A 16,387-nucleotide genomic window follows, 5' to 3' on the forward strand; every position below is an offset into this window, starting at 1 on the left:
AAGACAGCAGAGAACTGCTGATTGGAACCATGTCCTCACAAGGGGAGGGGTCCATCTTAGTTGTAGGTGCAGACTGTTCGCCTATAGAAATGGGACAGGAGGCGGAGGATCTGGGCACACAGGTAAGTGGCAGGACTGACCTTTTTAATTTTTGCTGTTCTGACGGGTGAGAGTGTCATCACTGCAAGGGATGGGTGATAACTGAAGCCAACAGCCTGAATAATACAGATCCAGCTGTAAAGAAGAATCCATGGGCCGGGCATAGTAGCTCAAGCCTATAATCCCAACACTCTAGGACAGCGGTTCTCAACCTGTGGGTCTTGACCCCTTTGTAACAAGGAAAATACATCGCGGCATTAAGAAGGTTGAGAACCACTGCTCTAGGAGATCTAGGAGGCAGGATCCCTTGATCTCAGGAGTTGGAGACCAGCCTGAGCAAGAGTGAGACCTTGTCTCTACTAAAAATAGAAAAATTAGCCAGGAGTTCTAGCAGGAGCCTGTGATCCCAGCTACCTCAGAGGCTGAGACAAGAGGATCACTTATGCAGCTCTTTCTTTTAAAGTCTGTTTCTTCCTGAGCATCTCTGTCTATCTCTGCACCTTTGTGCCTCTGTCCTCTCCCACTACTCTGTCTTTTTTTTTTGTATTTTTTTGGCTGGGGTTGGGTTTGAATCCACCACCTTCTGTATATGGGGCTGGTGCCCTACTCCTTTGTGCCATAGGCGCTGCTCCTGTCTTTCCATCTCTAAGCATTTTTAGCTCTTTTTGTCTTCCTCTGTCTCCCCCTCCCTTCATTTTGCATCAAGGCCTCTCCCTGGGTCTGGGTGTGGGGCCTACTTTCTCATCCCAGCTAGCACTTCTAACCAGAACTTCTAGTTCCTACTTGACAAAGAATCCCATTTTGAAGCCAAGCTAGGGCGGGGCCTCTGGAAACCTTAACCTGCCTCCATCTCCAGCTTTACTTACTTAACAAGCACCCTGTGTCCTTGGTCCATGTCAGGCTCTTCTCTAAGCACCTTGACATATTAATTCATTTAACTCTTATCCATAAGCTAGGTCCTATTGATTGTGCCATTTTACAAATGGGGACATTGAAGCACAGAGCAGCCACATCATCTGAACTCAGGCAGTCTAACTCTAGAGTGACTCTGAACTCTGAAGAAGAAGGAACACTGTCTCTTTTTCCAGTCCTTTTTTCTTTCTCCAGCCCAGCTCTCTATGGGGGAAAAATCCTGATCTGTCAGAGAGTGCACTTGGATTGGGTCCAATTCGTGTGTGACTGTCAACAGCCCACTTTGTGTGACTTTCAGCCCCAGGCTCCTTGTTGCCTTGTGAAGCAAGTGAGGGGGTGGAAGGCACCCAATCCTTGGTGTGTCCATGACCTCACTTCTCCTAGAGTTAGCAAATCTCAGTCCCAGCCAATCACAAGCTCTGATGTTAATGTTGACCTGGCACTAACCCTCAGCAAATGCCAAAGCCAACCAGGCTCCATCCCTTCCCAAGTGAGAAAGGCTTCTCAGGAAGCACAGACCTGGGCCACAAGAGGACACAGGTACCCCGACTTCCCACACAACCTGGTCACCTCACTTAACCTGGCATCCTCCCTCCGACCATGCCACCTAAACCCAACTCCACTCAAATAAAGGTGAACTCACGCTCTGCCTTGTGAGGTGGGGAAAGTTTAGGGTGAAGAGAGACAGTAGTAGCCTTTCTTTCACTTTGAGAGGCACTCACAGCCATAACCTAGCCCACTCTCACCAAACCCCAGTTCAGCACAAGCACCCAACCTCATGTCTCGTCCTCACGCACCAATGTCAACCCACAGCCCCAAATCAACTATGGCTCAACACTCCTCCATCCAAAACTTTAATCTCATCCATCTCCAGCCCCAACCCATCAGGACCCCATCCACCACCTTATCCCCAGAAGTCTCCCATCCTACAACCCAACCCTATGCCTGAAACCAACCCAACCACTACCTCCAACCCTTTACCCTGCATCATCCAATTGCCATTCTCCTCCCCAAATTCATTGCATTCTGAATGCTGTCATCAAACCCATCCAAACTTGATCACAAACTCTACTCAATTCCCATATTAAGCCATAATAGTGAAAGATCTCGAAATGGACCCAACAGGTGTCCTCATTGAAAAGTCAGGGTCTCTGCGTCTTTTACCGTCTTTGAGCTAATTTACTAGAGCAATACAAAACACTTTGAACACTTTCAGCTCCAACTGTGCAAATATATTTTGAAATTTTGCCAGGTGGAGGTACAATTGATTTCCCTCCTGCCCCCAATGTGGAATAGCCAGTTTTGCATCTATTTGTTAATTCATTTCAGCCTTCTTTATTTTCTATAGAGCATGGTTCTTTGTAACATCTTACTGGCTCTGTCATTTAGTGATGAGTCGAAATACAATCTTTGACATATGTCCATTTCATATAGGTCAGAGAGTCAAAGTTAGTCCATTTTTTAGAAGTCTTGATGGGAACCATTCACCTCTACTCCTTATCCTCACTGGGACACCACTACCAATCTCTTGTGCTTGCCAAAATTCATCTGGTCCTCATCCTTGGCTTTCTTCCAAATTCTGACCCCACCTCTGTCCATCCTTCTTAATCCCTAATCCTCCCCCCCTCCACCCCCTGGGATTAACTCAGGGCCCCACCCAGTGGTAGTTCCTGGAAACACCCACTCATTCCCAAAACACCACTCCTTCCTCCTTCCTGTCCCCCCAACCCCATCTGGTCCCCTGCTTCTCCCTGTCCACCTGTATTCCCATGGATTCCTCACCTCGTCTGGCCCTGCTCCTAAAAGATCATTTGTCCAAAATATTGCCTTCCCAGGCCTGAGCTCTGCCCCCACCCAAGTCCAAGGGCAGTTGATTTCCTATTTACCCAACAGACAATTCCCTTCTTGTGCCTGATGGCTGGGGTGGGATGAGGAAAGACCATGGAATAAATTTGGGTATCCCTGTGTCTTTCAAAAGAAAAAAGGCTGGAGATAAGGCTGGAAATTGGAACCTGAATGTGTTGGGTTTGATGTGGAAAGATAAGGTTGGAATAAGGTTGGAGGTGAGAGTGGGGTCAAGGATGGGGGCGGTGAAGAGTGCAGTTAAGGTCAGGAAGGGAGATGGGACAGAGTGGGAAATGGATATATGGGAGCTGATTGCATGTCAACAATGAACACAGGGCTGGATAAGAGGTTAGAAAATGGGAAGGAAAATCGATTGAAGTTAGGGATGAACATGGGGCTGCAGGAAGAGACAGGGAAGGAAATGGGCTTTCCCCACCCCTCCATCGGGTCCTGCTCTCTGAAAGTTCACAGTGGGTTCAACTCCAGCTCGGGTGGGGCCCGATCTGGGTCCCAGCACGTCCTGTAAGCTCCGCCCCAAGCGGAGGGCCAAGCCCAGGCTGGGGGGGTGCCAGGCGACAGCCTGCTGAGCCACTGGGGGTGGAGAGGGGGAGGCCAACCACGAGGAAATGCTGAGTGAGCTGGGGGAGGGAGTTCAGGGGTTAAAAGCCATGGGTCGGGGCTGAAGTTGTAAGCAGCTGGCTGCTGAAGCTCCACAAGCGGGCCCCTCAATCAGGTAGGGTCCGCCGGGCGAGGGAGGGGTGGAGGGGGAGAACAGCTGAGGCAAGGGAATGCAGAGGGAAGCTAGAGGTTTAAATGGAGAGAGAGAGGCCTGCAGAGATGCACAGATGAAACGCGCAAAATGGTAAGAAACTCAGGTGGACACCAAACGTCATTGGGCACAGACCCGAGAGAGGGAAATTGGCTTGGAGAGGGGAATCAGCTCCGTTGGAGAGGGCGGAGAAGTGGACCACTAGCTTGCTGGAGGGCAGGGGAGGGACTGCCAGGCAGAGCCATAGCAGGGTGCACGCTGCCCCTCCCACCTTGCAACTGGACCCCCACCAAGGATGGAGGAGAGCGCAGATTTCAGGGTCAGGGCTCCCTGAGAGAACGAGAGGAGGGGAGATGGAGAACTGGTAAGCGCAGGAGAGGACGGACTCCAGACACGCGGTTCCGGACCGGCCCTTAACACCCCTTCCAACTTCTCCTCAGGCCCCGCCCGTCCTGCCCCCTCCCCATCCCGGAGCCATGTGGTCCCTTGCTGCAGTAATCGCCTCCCTGACTGTGGCCTTGTCAGGAGGTAAGAATGCGCGGGGGCGGAGGCGCGGCGGCCACTCGGGACAATGGTGGGAGGGCTCAGGCGCGGGGAGGTGGAAGGGGCGTGGGAGCCTCGAGCTCCGCCCCCCGCCCGCTCGAGGCCGGGTCCTGCCGGGCCAACCTCCAGCGCTTCCTGCTTGTCCCTACGTGACCTGGTTTCCTGGCAGAACTCGGTCCAATGACCCCAGTTTCTTCGCCTCTGACCCCGACTCCTCCCAGGGGTGTCCTGGCTCAGAGCGCTCACACCTCACTGCTAAAATAGCCCCACACCAGCCCCTGCCACGTGCCGATCCCCCGGCCTCCCAGGGGGTGAGAGGAGTCCGGACGATGAGGGTTTGCGTCCCAGTGCTGCCACTTTGAGCAAGTTACTTAGCCTCTTCGTGCCTAAGTTGTTTTCATCTGCAAAATGAGATGATACAAGTACTCGCCACAAAGGGTCCTTGTGAATGTTAAAACGAGGAAATGCCTGTGGAGCGTTCAACGTGCGCCGGATAGAAGGGACTTGAAAGCTAGTCTTTACTACTCTATTAGTAATAGTCTCTTTTCATTCATAGCCCTTTCCAGATCCTTCTAATTTGTTCTTCCTTTAATCCTTGGGCTGTCCCCCACCTATGTAACCTCACCCTAATTTGGTCCCCAAAGAGCCCTCTCCACATTTAAGCCCCCTTTCTCTGCCTTTGCAGTGAGGTTTTCTGGAAACCCTATTCATGCATAATTCATTCAACCAACAGCGATCGAGCACCAGGAACTGTGCTGGCTGCTGTGCAGGCAGAGACAGTCTTGGTCTCAGCACCCAGAGTCTAGCGGGGACTGACGCAGATATTATTCAAACAATTACCCAAATAATTAGTTAATAATTAATTACTCTGAATGATGTGCTGTGAAGTCTTCAAGGAGTCAAGCCAGGAACCTAGAGGTGTAATGAACTTGACCCTTGAGCCAAGACCTGAGGGAGGAGGGGTCCAAGGGCACCTGGCACCTGGCACCATCCTTGGCCTGAAGATGGGGTGGTTTCTCTGCTTTGGTGACACTCGCTGGACTTGTGCCTCTTCTGGTGCCACACCCTAGGCCAGGAACTCCACACGCTAAGTCTTGCAGAGTCTTCAGCAGCCAGGTGAGGTAGGTGCACTGTAATTACTCCAATTTCACAGCCGAAAAACCCAAGACAGGGAGAATGAAGGGTCCTGCCCCGAAGATACTGGCAATGCCTGAGTCAGAATCCTAATCCAGTTGTCTCACTCTGTGTGCCACATCCTCAACTTGAGGCTCTGCAAACCATTTGCAGAATTTTTAACCTAATGTTCTTTTTTTCTTCCCTACTATTCTTAAAGTCAGCTCTTTTTTTTTTCTTTTACTGAAACAAAAGCACATTCAAAAGTAAAGTTTATGTCACAGTCCTAAATAGAAAACAACATCTTTGGCCGTAAATTAAAGGTAAAGGGAGAAATAGATTCTGCACAATGAAAACAAAACAATATATTCATTGGGTTGAACCACCTGAAATGGCCAGCATTTGATCCTTTTTGACCTCCCTCAAATGGCTATTACAGATAGTTCAATTCAGTCAATTTTAGGTTGTCTGCTGAGGCTTCTGCTTCCCTTCTGGTTTTAAAAAGTGAGCTCAGCGAGGATTAGAGTGATGTTAAAATCATATTAGCACCATTATGAAACTTTATCCTCATCAAAATTAGGATTAAAAGAGGACTGATGCTGACGAGGTATCAGAGTGTGCGATTTAGTATTTCTTATGCTCCTGTCTCCACCACCCATAATCATGCTGCCCACCAGAGACTCCTGTCCCTAACTGAGAACCACTGGGCTAATCCCACCACTTGCCATGTCATTGGAGAATGTGGGAGGGAGGAGAAGGGACCTCTCGTTGCAACTAATGAATAATAACATCCTCCACTTACTGAGCCTTCACCCCGTGCCACCTGCTGAGCTGCGTATTTGAAATGCAGGATCTTATTGAACAGGACAACTGCTCAGTGACAGAGGAACTATTACTTTTGCTACTTGACAGCTGGGGAAACTAAGGTGGATAACTTGTACAAGATCGCACAGAAGGGGCCAGGCACGGTGGTTCACACCTATAATCCTAGCACTCTGGGAGGCTGAGGTGGGTAGATTGCCTGAGCTCAGGAGTTCAAGACCAGCATGAGCAAGACTGAGACCCCATCTCTAAAAATAGCCAGGCATTGTGGTGGGCATCTGTAGTCCCAGCTACTTCGGAGGCTGAGGCAAGAGAATCCCTTGAGCCCAGGAGTTTGAGGTTACTGTGGGCTATGATGCCATGCACTCTACGGAGGGTGACAAAGTGAGACTGTCTCAAAAAAAATCTCTGTCCCACTGCTTAATGCTGTCCCTCCAATGACAGACACAGCACTTGTCACACTTAGCATTCATTTATTGAGCGCTCATGATATGGCAGGAACTGTGCTCAGTCCTAGGAATGTAGCACTGAGCAAAGCAGTTTAGGTGCCTGTTGTCAGTGGAACTTACAATCAAGGTAAGAAGATGAAAATAAATCAATAAATGTAAGCAAATTACAAAGAGAAATGAATAGTGATCATTGTCCTAGTGAAAACGAACTGGAGGGATGTAATAAGGACTGATAGGTCCAGGAGGGGCAATGCTAGACCAAGTGCCAAGAAAGACTTCTCTGAAGAGGAAATATTGGGGCTGAGCTCTCAGAATGAAGAATTACCCAGACATGTGACCTCTAGATTCTGAGGGCCATCCCGCAGATATTCTCTATATGAATCATACATATATATATGGAAAATGTCCTGTATCTTTGCTGTCCAATATGGTAACCACTGGGCGCTTGAGGCTGTTGAACATTTAAAATCTGGCTGATGTGTGGGCAGCACCTGTGGCTCAAAGGAGTAGGGTGCCAGCCCCATATACTGGAGATGGCAGGTTCAAACTCGGCCCCAGCCAAAAACCGCAAAAAAAAAAAAAAAATCTGGCGGTGTGACTGAAGAACTGAATATTTATTTATTTATTGGAGACAGAGTCTTACTTTGTTGTCCTAGGTCAGCGGTTCTCAACCTGTGGATCGTGACCCCTTTGGAGGTTGAACAACTGACCATCCTGCATATAAGATATTTACATTATGATTCATAACAGTAGCAAAATTACAGTTATGAAGTAGTAACAAAAATAATTTTATGATTGGGGCTCACCACAACATGAGGAACCGTATTAAAGGGTCGCGGCATTAGGAAGTTTGAGAACAACTGTCCTAGGTAAAGTGCCTTGGAATCATAGCTCACAGCAGCAATCTCAAACTCCTGGACTCAAGCAATCCTCTTGCCTCAGCTTCCAGAGTCACTGGGACTAAAGGAACCTGCCACAACTCCCAGCTATTTTTATTCTTATTTTTTTAGAGTCAGAGTCTTGCTCTTGTTCAGGATGATCTTGAACTCCTGACTTCAAGCAATCACCTGCCTTGGCCTCCCAGAGTGCTAGGATTACAGGCATGAGCCACCATGCCCAGCCCAAACTGAACTTTTATTTATTTTATTTTATTTTAGAGACAGAGTCTCATTTTGTCACCCTTGGTAGAATGCTATGGCATCACAGCTTACAGGAACCTCCAGCTCTTGGGCTTAGGCTATTCTCTTGCCTCAGCCTCCCAAGTAGCTGGGACTACAGGCGCCCACCACAATTCCTGGCTATTTTTTGTTGCAGTTTGGCCAGGGATGGGTTGGAACCCGCCATCCTCGGTATATGGGGCTGGCACCCTACTCACTGAGCCACAGGTGCTGCCCCAAACTGAACTTTGAATTTACTCTTGTTTCATTTTAAAGGCCACATGTAGCCAGTGGCTGCTGTATTGAACAGTGTAGGTCTAGAGGAAGAACTGTCCAGAGAGAAAAATACAGTAAGTACAAAAGGTCTGATGGATTTGAAGGCCAGGTCTATGTGGCTGGACCAGAGTGAGACAAGAAGAGAGAGGAAGGAGATGAGGTCAAAGAGGGTGCCTAGAGCCAGATATGCAGAGTCCTGGCAACCTTGGAAAGATTTCAAGACTTTATTATTATTATTATTATTTTTTTTTTTTGTGAGACAGAGTCTCACTTTCACCCTTGGTAGAGTGCCATGTCATTACAGCTCACAGCAACCTCTAACTCCTAAGCTTAGGCGATTCTCTTGCCTCAGCCTCCTGAGTAGCTGGGACGACAGGTATCCACCACAACGCCCGGCTATTTTTTTTTTTGTTGCAGTTTGGCCGGGGCTGGGTTTGAACCCGCCACCCTCGGTATATGGGTCCGGCATCCCACTCACTGAGCCACAGGCACAGTCAAACCTGGGACTGACATGGTCCGACTTTCCTTCTTCCAAGAGTCCTCGGGCTGCTTTGAGAACACTGGACCAGAGGGATGCAAAAGCAGAAAGATTTAAGATGCTGCTGTTGTCATCAGGCAACACAAGATGGGACTTGAACCCAGATGGTGGTGGACAAGCTGGAGAGAACTGGATTTTTAGGAGATAAAAACAGCAGGACATGTTGGTGGTGAGAGTTAAAGGAAGGAGGGAAAGCAAAGGTGACTCCCAGGTTTGAGGCTGAGCACTGAGTTGGGAAAGACTAGATAGGACAGTTTTGGTTGAGAAAAACCAAGTTGGGGATACAAAGTGTAAGATGCGTGTAAGACATGCGAGTTAACAACATTTGAGTTTCCAGCTTAAAGAGAGTTCATGTCTCTGAAATCCTTCAGGAAATCCTTAAAGAGAGTTCACGTCTCTGAAATCCGTCAGGAAATGTGGATTCAGGAGTGGTTAGTGTACAGGTGATATTTAAAGACATCAAGACACCCAGCAAAGATGTATTGAAAGGAAAGATAGATGTTAGATAGATGGATGGAGGTATGGATGGATGGAAAAATGTATGTATGTATGTATGGATGGATGGAAAGACAGAGGTATGGGGATAGAAAGATGGAGGGAGGGAAGGAGGAATAGAAAGATGGATGGGTGAATGGAAAGATGGAGGGAGGGAGGGAGGAATGGAAGGATGAAAAGATAGATGGATGGATGCATGCATGGATGGATGGATAAATGGATGGGTGAGTGGATGGTTAAGTGAAGGGATGAACAGATGATAGAGGGCTGGGTGGAGGGATGGATGGATATTTCCTAGGTGGATATGTAAGTCAGTATCACTTCCACCTCCTGAAATCCATTCCGTGGTGGAATGATAAAGAAAATGCAGGTGCTGGACTGCGCCTGTGGCTCAAAGGAGTAGGGCACTGGCCCCATATGCCAGAGGTGACGTGTTCAAACCCAGCCTTGGCCAAAATTGCAAAAAAAAAAAAAAAATGCAGGTGGAAAGAAAGTCAGATTTCCACTTATTTATCAGAAACATTCACATTCTGTGAATTCTTCTCTTAAGCTCCCAGTGGAGGGTTTGGCACTTCTTCAGAAAACACCTCCTCTTTGCCCCGACTCATCTCCACTTGATAGAGAATGACAACTGCCAGAGGGCAACAAATGAGTTATCAATTCTCTGCATCACCCAGAGCAATATCCTGACCCTTTCCTCAAGGCCAGGGAGCAATTCCTAGCATTTTCTCACCCTAGACCCCAATTCTCCAACAAGTTTTCTTCTTCACCAGGCATCTCCCGGGAGTATCCCAAGATTATCAACAGCACCAATGGAACCAATGGGTTTCTCCCAGGTGGCTACACCTGCCTCCCCCACTCTCAGCCCTGGCAGGCAGCCCTACTAGTGAGAGGGCGGCTACTCTGTGGTGGAGTCCTGGTCCACCCCAGATGGGTCCTCACTGCAGCACACTGTTGGAAGGAGTATGTAGGGGCAAGGGGAGCATGGAATAGGGATGACCGGAGGGGTGGAGTTGAGTTTAAGGATGGGATTGGAGTTAGAGTTGGGGATGGGCATGGGGGTAAGAATGAGGTTTAGGGATTTGGATGGGATTGGAGTTGAGGATGGGGATGGAGATGTGCTTGGAGATGAGGAAGGTGGAAAGGAGAAGAGGCTGGAGCTGGCATAGGGATGGGTTCATCTTCCCCCTAACCACTCCCTTCTTCCACTCACAGGGACTACAAAGTGTACCTGGGCAAGCATGCCCTCGGGCGTGTGGAGGCCAGTGAGCAGGTGAGAGAGGTGGCCCGCTCTATCCCCTACCCTGAATACCGGAGCAGCCCCACTCACCTGAACCATGACCACGACATCATGCTTCTGGAACTACAATCCCCAGTCCAGCTCACAGGCCATGTTCGTATCCTGCCCCTTTCCCACAATGACAACCCACTCCCTGGCACCTGCTGTCGTGTGTCTGGTTGGGGCACCACCACAAGCCCCCAGGGTAAGCACTCATATAGATGGCCTGAGGTCCCCCAGGAGTGTCTAGGGAAACTGGGGCAGAGATGGGGAAAAAAAGTTGGAGGAAGATTCCTTTATATATAATAATATGTATAAATACATAGAGAGTAGAACCTCCATAGCTGACCACCCCCCTACATTGACCACCTCCGTAAGTTGACCTGATTTTCATAGACTGGGCAGGCATCACATGTACCTATCAGTACTGTAGGCCTAGTTCTTTATGTTGGCCACCTCTGTATGTTGACCAGTTTGTTACAGTCCCTTGGGTGGTCAATCTTCAGAGGTGCTACTGTATAAATTAAAGGTAGATATATCCTGTATATAAATGGAAATCTATAATATATATTATATATATTTATATTATATAATTTTATAATTATATAATTATATATAATTTTATTATAATTACAGTATCATCTAATATATGCTATATATTAGATATTATGTGATATAATATAGATTAGATATTCTAAAATAATATAATTTGTGTATATTATTATAGTTATATAAATTGAACTAAATGCATTTTAGAAATTGTAAAATATAGAACTCTATATTTAATATGTAATGTATCTATAATGTATATATTATACAATATTTAAATTACATATTATAATGTATTTTATAAATTCATACATTTTATATAATATTACATAATATATACTATAAATGAATCTTTTTTTTTTTCTGAGACGGAGTCTAAAGCTGTTGCCCTGGGTAGAGTGCTATGGTGTCACAGCTCACAGCAACCTCAAACTCTTGGTCTGAAGTGATTCTCTTGCCTCAGCCTCCCAAGTAGCTGGGACTACAGGCACCCCCCACAATGCCCAGCTATTGGGTTTTTTTTGTGGTAGTTGTCATTGTTTTTTAGTTGGCCCAGGCCAGGTTTGAACCGGCCAGCCTCAGTGTATGTGGCCAGAGCCCTTACCCACTGAGCTACAGGCGCCGCCCACTATAAATGAATCTTATCATTTGTAATATATAAATGATAAGTGTATTATTTTTATATTTTATGATTTATCAAATACATTTAAAATATAGATAAGTGTGTATTTATTAATATTAATTTGTAATAATTAGGTGGTTAGTATTTATTAATATTATTGATTAGATGTGATGAAACATAAATATATGCTTTATATGTAAGTTACATATAGTGACTTGGCACCAACAAGAACCCTTTAGACATCCTTAGCAGCCCCTAGTTCGCTCCCGTGTCTCATATCCGAGTCTTTCCCTTCTCTCTTCTGGCTACTCTGTTCAGCGCTCCCACACCTCTTTCTGGCACTCCTGTTTTCCGGTGTCCAATTCTCTATCTCTTCCCATCACTGGCTCCACCCCTCTCGTCTTCAGTTAGTTCTGTCCCATTCCCTCCCCATCCTTCCCTCTACTTTTCTTATCTTTCCCTCTACCTCCTTCCCATGTCTCTCCATATGTCTGTCTCTTCCCTCACTGTCTCCCCATGCATGTCCATCTTTCCCCTTATGGCTCTCTTCCCATCTCTATTTTCTCCCAATTCTGCCATCCAACTTTCCTATTCAGCCCCCACCCCACAGCCCGTCTGAGTCAGAAGTCCCTAGACCTTCTCTCTCTCCTCCCCAGTGAGTTACCCCAAAACCCTACAGTGTGCCAACATCCAACTGCGCTCAGATGAGGAGTGCCGTCAGGTCTACCCAGGGAAGATCACCCCCAACATGCTGTGTGCCGGCACCAAAGAGGGTGGCAAGGACTCCTGTGAGGTGAGGCCAAGAGCGGGGTGGGTTGCAGTGGCCAGGATGGGGAGCCAGATGGGGGTGGGGACAAATACTAGGGAGAGAGGATTTACCTCCAGCCTTGGAGGAACCAGGATTTATAAGATGAGGTGTCATCCAGCATAGAAGGTCAAGACAAAAAGGGGGCTCCCAGGAATGGCAGATATAACTCATTACAAGCCCCAGCTTTGACTGAGTGTCCAGAGCCCTTTGTTGAGGTACATGAAGGGTGGGTGTTCTTTTAGTTGCAAGTGACAGAGACCCAAGTCAAATCAAACAAACAAACAAAAAATCAAAAACAAAACAAAAAAACTTCTTTGGCTTTTGTAACTAAAAATTGACTAGAGTTTGAGGTTGCTGTGAGCTATGACACCATGCCATTCTACCAAGGGCAACAAAGTGAGGCTCTGTCTCAAAAAAAAAAAAAAATTGAGGAGTGTCTGAGTTTAGGCACAGGTGAAACCAGGTGTGTGAATTTTATTTTTGGAGTATTCTTTTCTGTGTTTTGTCTTCATTCTTAGTTAGGCTTTTCTCATGGCAAGATGGTCCTGACAGCTCTGAGCTTACACCCTCCCTTCTAAGCAGTCTTAGTAGAGAGAACATCTCATTTTTATTAGTTTACACAGAGCCAGAGTGATTCTCACTATGCTGGCATAAGTCATGTATCCTGAGCCATCATCCTTGAGCCAGGGCTGTGGGAGTCTCTGATGGACCAAGTTTAATCACATAGTTAATGGTTGGAGCCAGGGAGGGGTGGAGGAAAACTGCATGGATTGGGAGTGGGATAGGGCAGTTCCCCAAATGAAAAAAGTCAGGAGGTTATTACCAAAACAAGGGAGAAGAATATCACATGAGCAAAAACCAGCCTATGTCTATAGGGAATGCTTCTGAGATTGAGCAGAAGTGAGAAAGAGCTGTTACTACTTTAACATGCCTTGAGAGCTCAGTAATATCTGCGTTGGGCCCAGAGGGAGCAGGGGAGGTACCTGTGTCTCGCATACCCTCCCTGGGTCTGGATGGGTTAAGGCCATGGTAAGAGGTACAGAGGAACCTTAAAGCAGGAGCAGGGTCAGTTGGTGGAGTACAGGATTGCAAGATGGGATTCAAGACCAGGGAAACAAGAACAGGTATATGTTTTTTTCTTTTAAAAAAAAAATTTTCCTTTCCTTTCCTTTTCTTATTTTTGAGACAGAGTCTCACTCTGTTCCTCCAGGCTAGAGAGCTATGGTGTCATAGCTCACAGCAACCTCAAACTCTTGGGCTTAAGTGAGCTTCTTCTCTCAGCTTCTCAAGTAGCTGGGACTTCAGGAGCCCACCACAATGCTGGGCTAGTTTTTCTATTAGTGAAGATGGCGTCTTGCTCTTGCGTAAGCTGGTCTCCAACTCTTGAACTCAAGTGATCCACCCATCTTGGCCTCCCAGAGTGCTAGGATTACCTCGCCGGATGTAAGATCATACTGGATGTATGATTTTAATGAAACAAAGGAACAGAGAAAAAGAGAGAAACACACGTCCCTCTGTGTCTGTCTTCCTATCTCTGTTTCTCACTGCTCTGTTGCTCTGTGTGTGTCTGACTTCACCTCTGTGTCTTTCTCCATCTTTCTCTCCCACACATTCCTATCTGTATGTTGGTTTAGCCCTAGCAAAGATCTCACCTTTTTCTCTCTCCTTCACTCAGGGTGACTCTGGGGGCCCCCTGGTCTGTAATGGAACACTCCATGGCATCATCTCCTGGGGAGACTTCCCATGTGGACAGCCCGACCGACCTGGTGTCTACTCCCGCGTCTCGAAATATGTCTCATGGATCCATGAAACAATCCAAAAACATAAAACCCAGGAGCAGATACGGACAAAGGATCCATAATAAAACTTGTGTTCATTTATCTGCTTTCTTTCTCTCCCCATGACCTCCTCATGTCGTCGGCTCAGCCCTCCTCTGCCCCTTCCTCCCAGAGTTCTACTTAAGCCAGTGACCCACATTCTCAAAAATGCTGGATCCCAGCTGACATGTTTCAGAAGCATTCGGGCACTGCCTACCCTGTGGTCTACCAGATGTCGCCTCCCTAAAACATCCTGACAACCTGAATGTCCCAATTCAGATGAGGTTCCGGTTCTCCCTACTTTATCAGCATGACCACCACCTGCGCATTCTGTGGCAACATCTTAAGTATCCCCATCTGCCCATCTCAACAATAGGATGTCCTGTGAATGAACCATCCTTGGCATCTTGTAACCCTGCAAATATTTATTCAGTGCCCTTCTGTGTTTTACAGGAAGGTTCAAGACTCCTGTGATAATTCATCCTGAAAATATTCTCTTGTGCCCACAATATTCTGCCCCTACAACATTCTATGCACTTCTGAGTGATTCATCACAGCTAGTTCATCCTCACACTGGTTCATTCTCACACTGTTCTGAGTATCCCAGATGTCCTGATCCAACATACATCTCACATCCTGCCAATACCCAGCTTCCACCAACATTCCCTCTCTTGGAATCCTCATCCTTACTAAAGATCAATGGCACTCTAGTCTAGAGTTATAGACTAAGGGTTCAACACCCTAAAGGGCCTTCATGCCTGAACTGTACTGTCCACCAAATATCCCTTTCTGTATCTCCTCCATGAGCATCCCTATTCAATGTCCCTTCCAAGTCCTTGCTGTGGACAAGTCACAAAACTCACAGCTTCTCTGCTTTCTCATCTATAAAATGGGCTTGTAATTGTTCCTTATAGCATGATTACAAGGAGAATGTCTTACCACTGATATAATTTGCATGGTTTCCTCTAAATTATTACCTTAGGATATTAATTTGATAATCCCTCAAATCCTCAGTGTCCAAAAAATGTGTTATACTTACTCACTTTCCTTGGCAGACATTTATTCCGTGCTGACCATATACACTGGGAACTTGCCCAGGTGTTGGTAAATACAACTTTGCTTATTCATTGAACAAATATTGTACCTATCACAAGCCAGTTCCTGTTGAAGACACAGGAGATATATAGTGAATTAAAGAGAAAAGCATCTATCCTTGTGGAGCTTACATTCTTTTTGGAGTGACACCATTAAAAAAAAAAAAAAAGATTAATAAGAAACAGACCGGGCGGTGCCTGTGGCTCAGTCAGTAAGGCGCCGGCCCCATATGCCGAGGGTGGCGGGTTCAAACCCAGCCCCGGCCAAACTGCAACCAAAAAACAGCCGGGCGTTGTGGCGGGCGCCTGTAGTCCCGGCTACTCGGGAGGCTGAGGCAAGAGAATCGCTTAAGCCCAGGAGTTGGAGGTTGCTGTGAGCTGTGTGAGGCCACGGCACTCTACCGAGGGCCATAAAGTAAGACTCTGTCTCTACAAAAAAAAAATAAAAAAAAAAAAAGAAACAGACCATCAGGTGGTGATGCAAGCCCTGGGAAAAAGTGAAGCAGGGAGGAAGGAGAGGGAGTATTGGGTTGGGGGTGAGGATTTAGCTGAAACCAAATATATAGGCTCTCAGCCTGCTGAGGAGGTTCGTCTTGTGATGGGGAGCTCCTCAGGAAGGGTGAGAAGGAAGGAGTCCTCTGGGAGATCCACTCATCACTCTAGCTGCTGGGTGGGGAGATGAAGACAAGGCAGAGCGTGGGAGGGAATGGTGGGAGCGGGGAGGCCAGCATAGAGGGCCCCCCCATTATAGTTGGGCTTGGCCAACAGCAATGAAGAGCTGTGGATGGCTCAGCGCCAGTAGCACAGTTGTTACTGCACCAGCCACATATACCGAGGCTGGTGGGTTTGAATCTGCCCCAGGCCAGCTAAACAACAATGACAACTGCAACCAAAAAATATAGCTGGAAGTTGTGGTGGGTGCTTGTAGTCCTAGGTACTTGGGAGGCTGAGGCAAGAGAATCTCTTAAGCCCAAGAGTTTGAGGTTGCTGTGAGCTGTGACGCTACAGCACTCTACCAAGGGCAACTTAGTAAGACTGTCTCGAAAAAAAAAAAAAAAAGAGCTGAGAGTTTTACAGTAACACTAAAGAAACTTAGGGATACAATCGATTCTCATTCTTCACAGTAGTTATTTTTCTGTGTTTGTTTGTTTTGAGACAGAGCCTCACTCTGTCACCCAGGTTAGAGTGCCTTGGCACCAG

The 16,387-nt window shown here is 47.0% G+C and overlaps 1 protein-coding gene across 3 annotated transcripts; it reads left to right on the forward strand.

Annotated features, from left to right (window-relative positions):
* The first annotated feature begins 3,518 nt into the window (after nt 1-3,518).
* KLK13 (kallikrein related peptidase 13) lies at nt 3,519-15,303 on the forward strand. Of its 3 annotated transcripts, none has more exons than XM_053607743.1 (6): nt 3,519-3,589; nt 4,066-4,153; nt 9,792-9,981; nt 10,234-10,502; nt 12,125-12,261; nt 13,952-15,303. In XM_053607743.1, exons 2-6 carry the CDS (start codon nt 4,102-4,104, stop codon nt 14,135-14,137), a joined length of 834 nt encoding a protein of 277 aa, XP_053463718.1. In that variant the 5' UTR covers nt 3,519-3,589; nt 4,066-4,101; the 3' UTR covers nt 14,138-15,303. The 3 variants fall into 3 exon arrangements, with proteins under 3 accessions (XP_053463718.1, XP_053463717.1, XP_053463719.1); XM_053607742.1 differs by lacking the exon at nt 3,519-3,589 and adding an exon at nt 3,697-3,718; XM_053607744.1 differs by lacking the exon at nt 3,519-3,589 and adding an exon at nt 8,522-8,692 and having other exon boundaries at nt 4,067-4,153; nt 9,792-9,854.
* Nucleotides 15,304-16,387: the final 1,084 nt, after the last annotated feature.

Source organism: Nycticebus coucang, chromosome 10 (assembly GCF_027406575.1).
Source record: "Nycticebus coucang isolate mNycCou1 chromosome 10, mNycCou1.pri, whole genome shotgun sequence".
Taxonomy (NCBI): domain Eukaryota; kingdom Metazoa; phylum Chordata; class Mammalia; order Primates; family Lorisidae; genus Nycticebus; species Nycticebus coucang.

Excerpts from the sequence above, each read along its gene's own strand:
- KLK13 (XM_053607742.1), top strand. Across the intron at positions 9,982-10,233 it reads GCAGCACACTGTTGGAAGGA|GGACTACAAAGTGTACCTGG; the intron begins GTATGTAGGGGC and ends TTCCACTCACAG. Across the intron at positions 12,262-13,951 it reads GTGGCAAGGACTCCTGTGAG|GGTGACTCTGGGGGCCCCCT; the intron begins GTGAGGCCAAGA and ends TCCTTCACTCAG.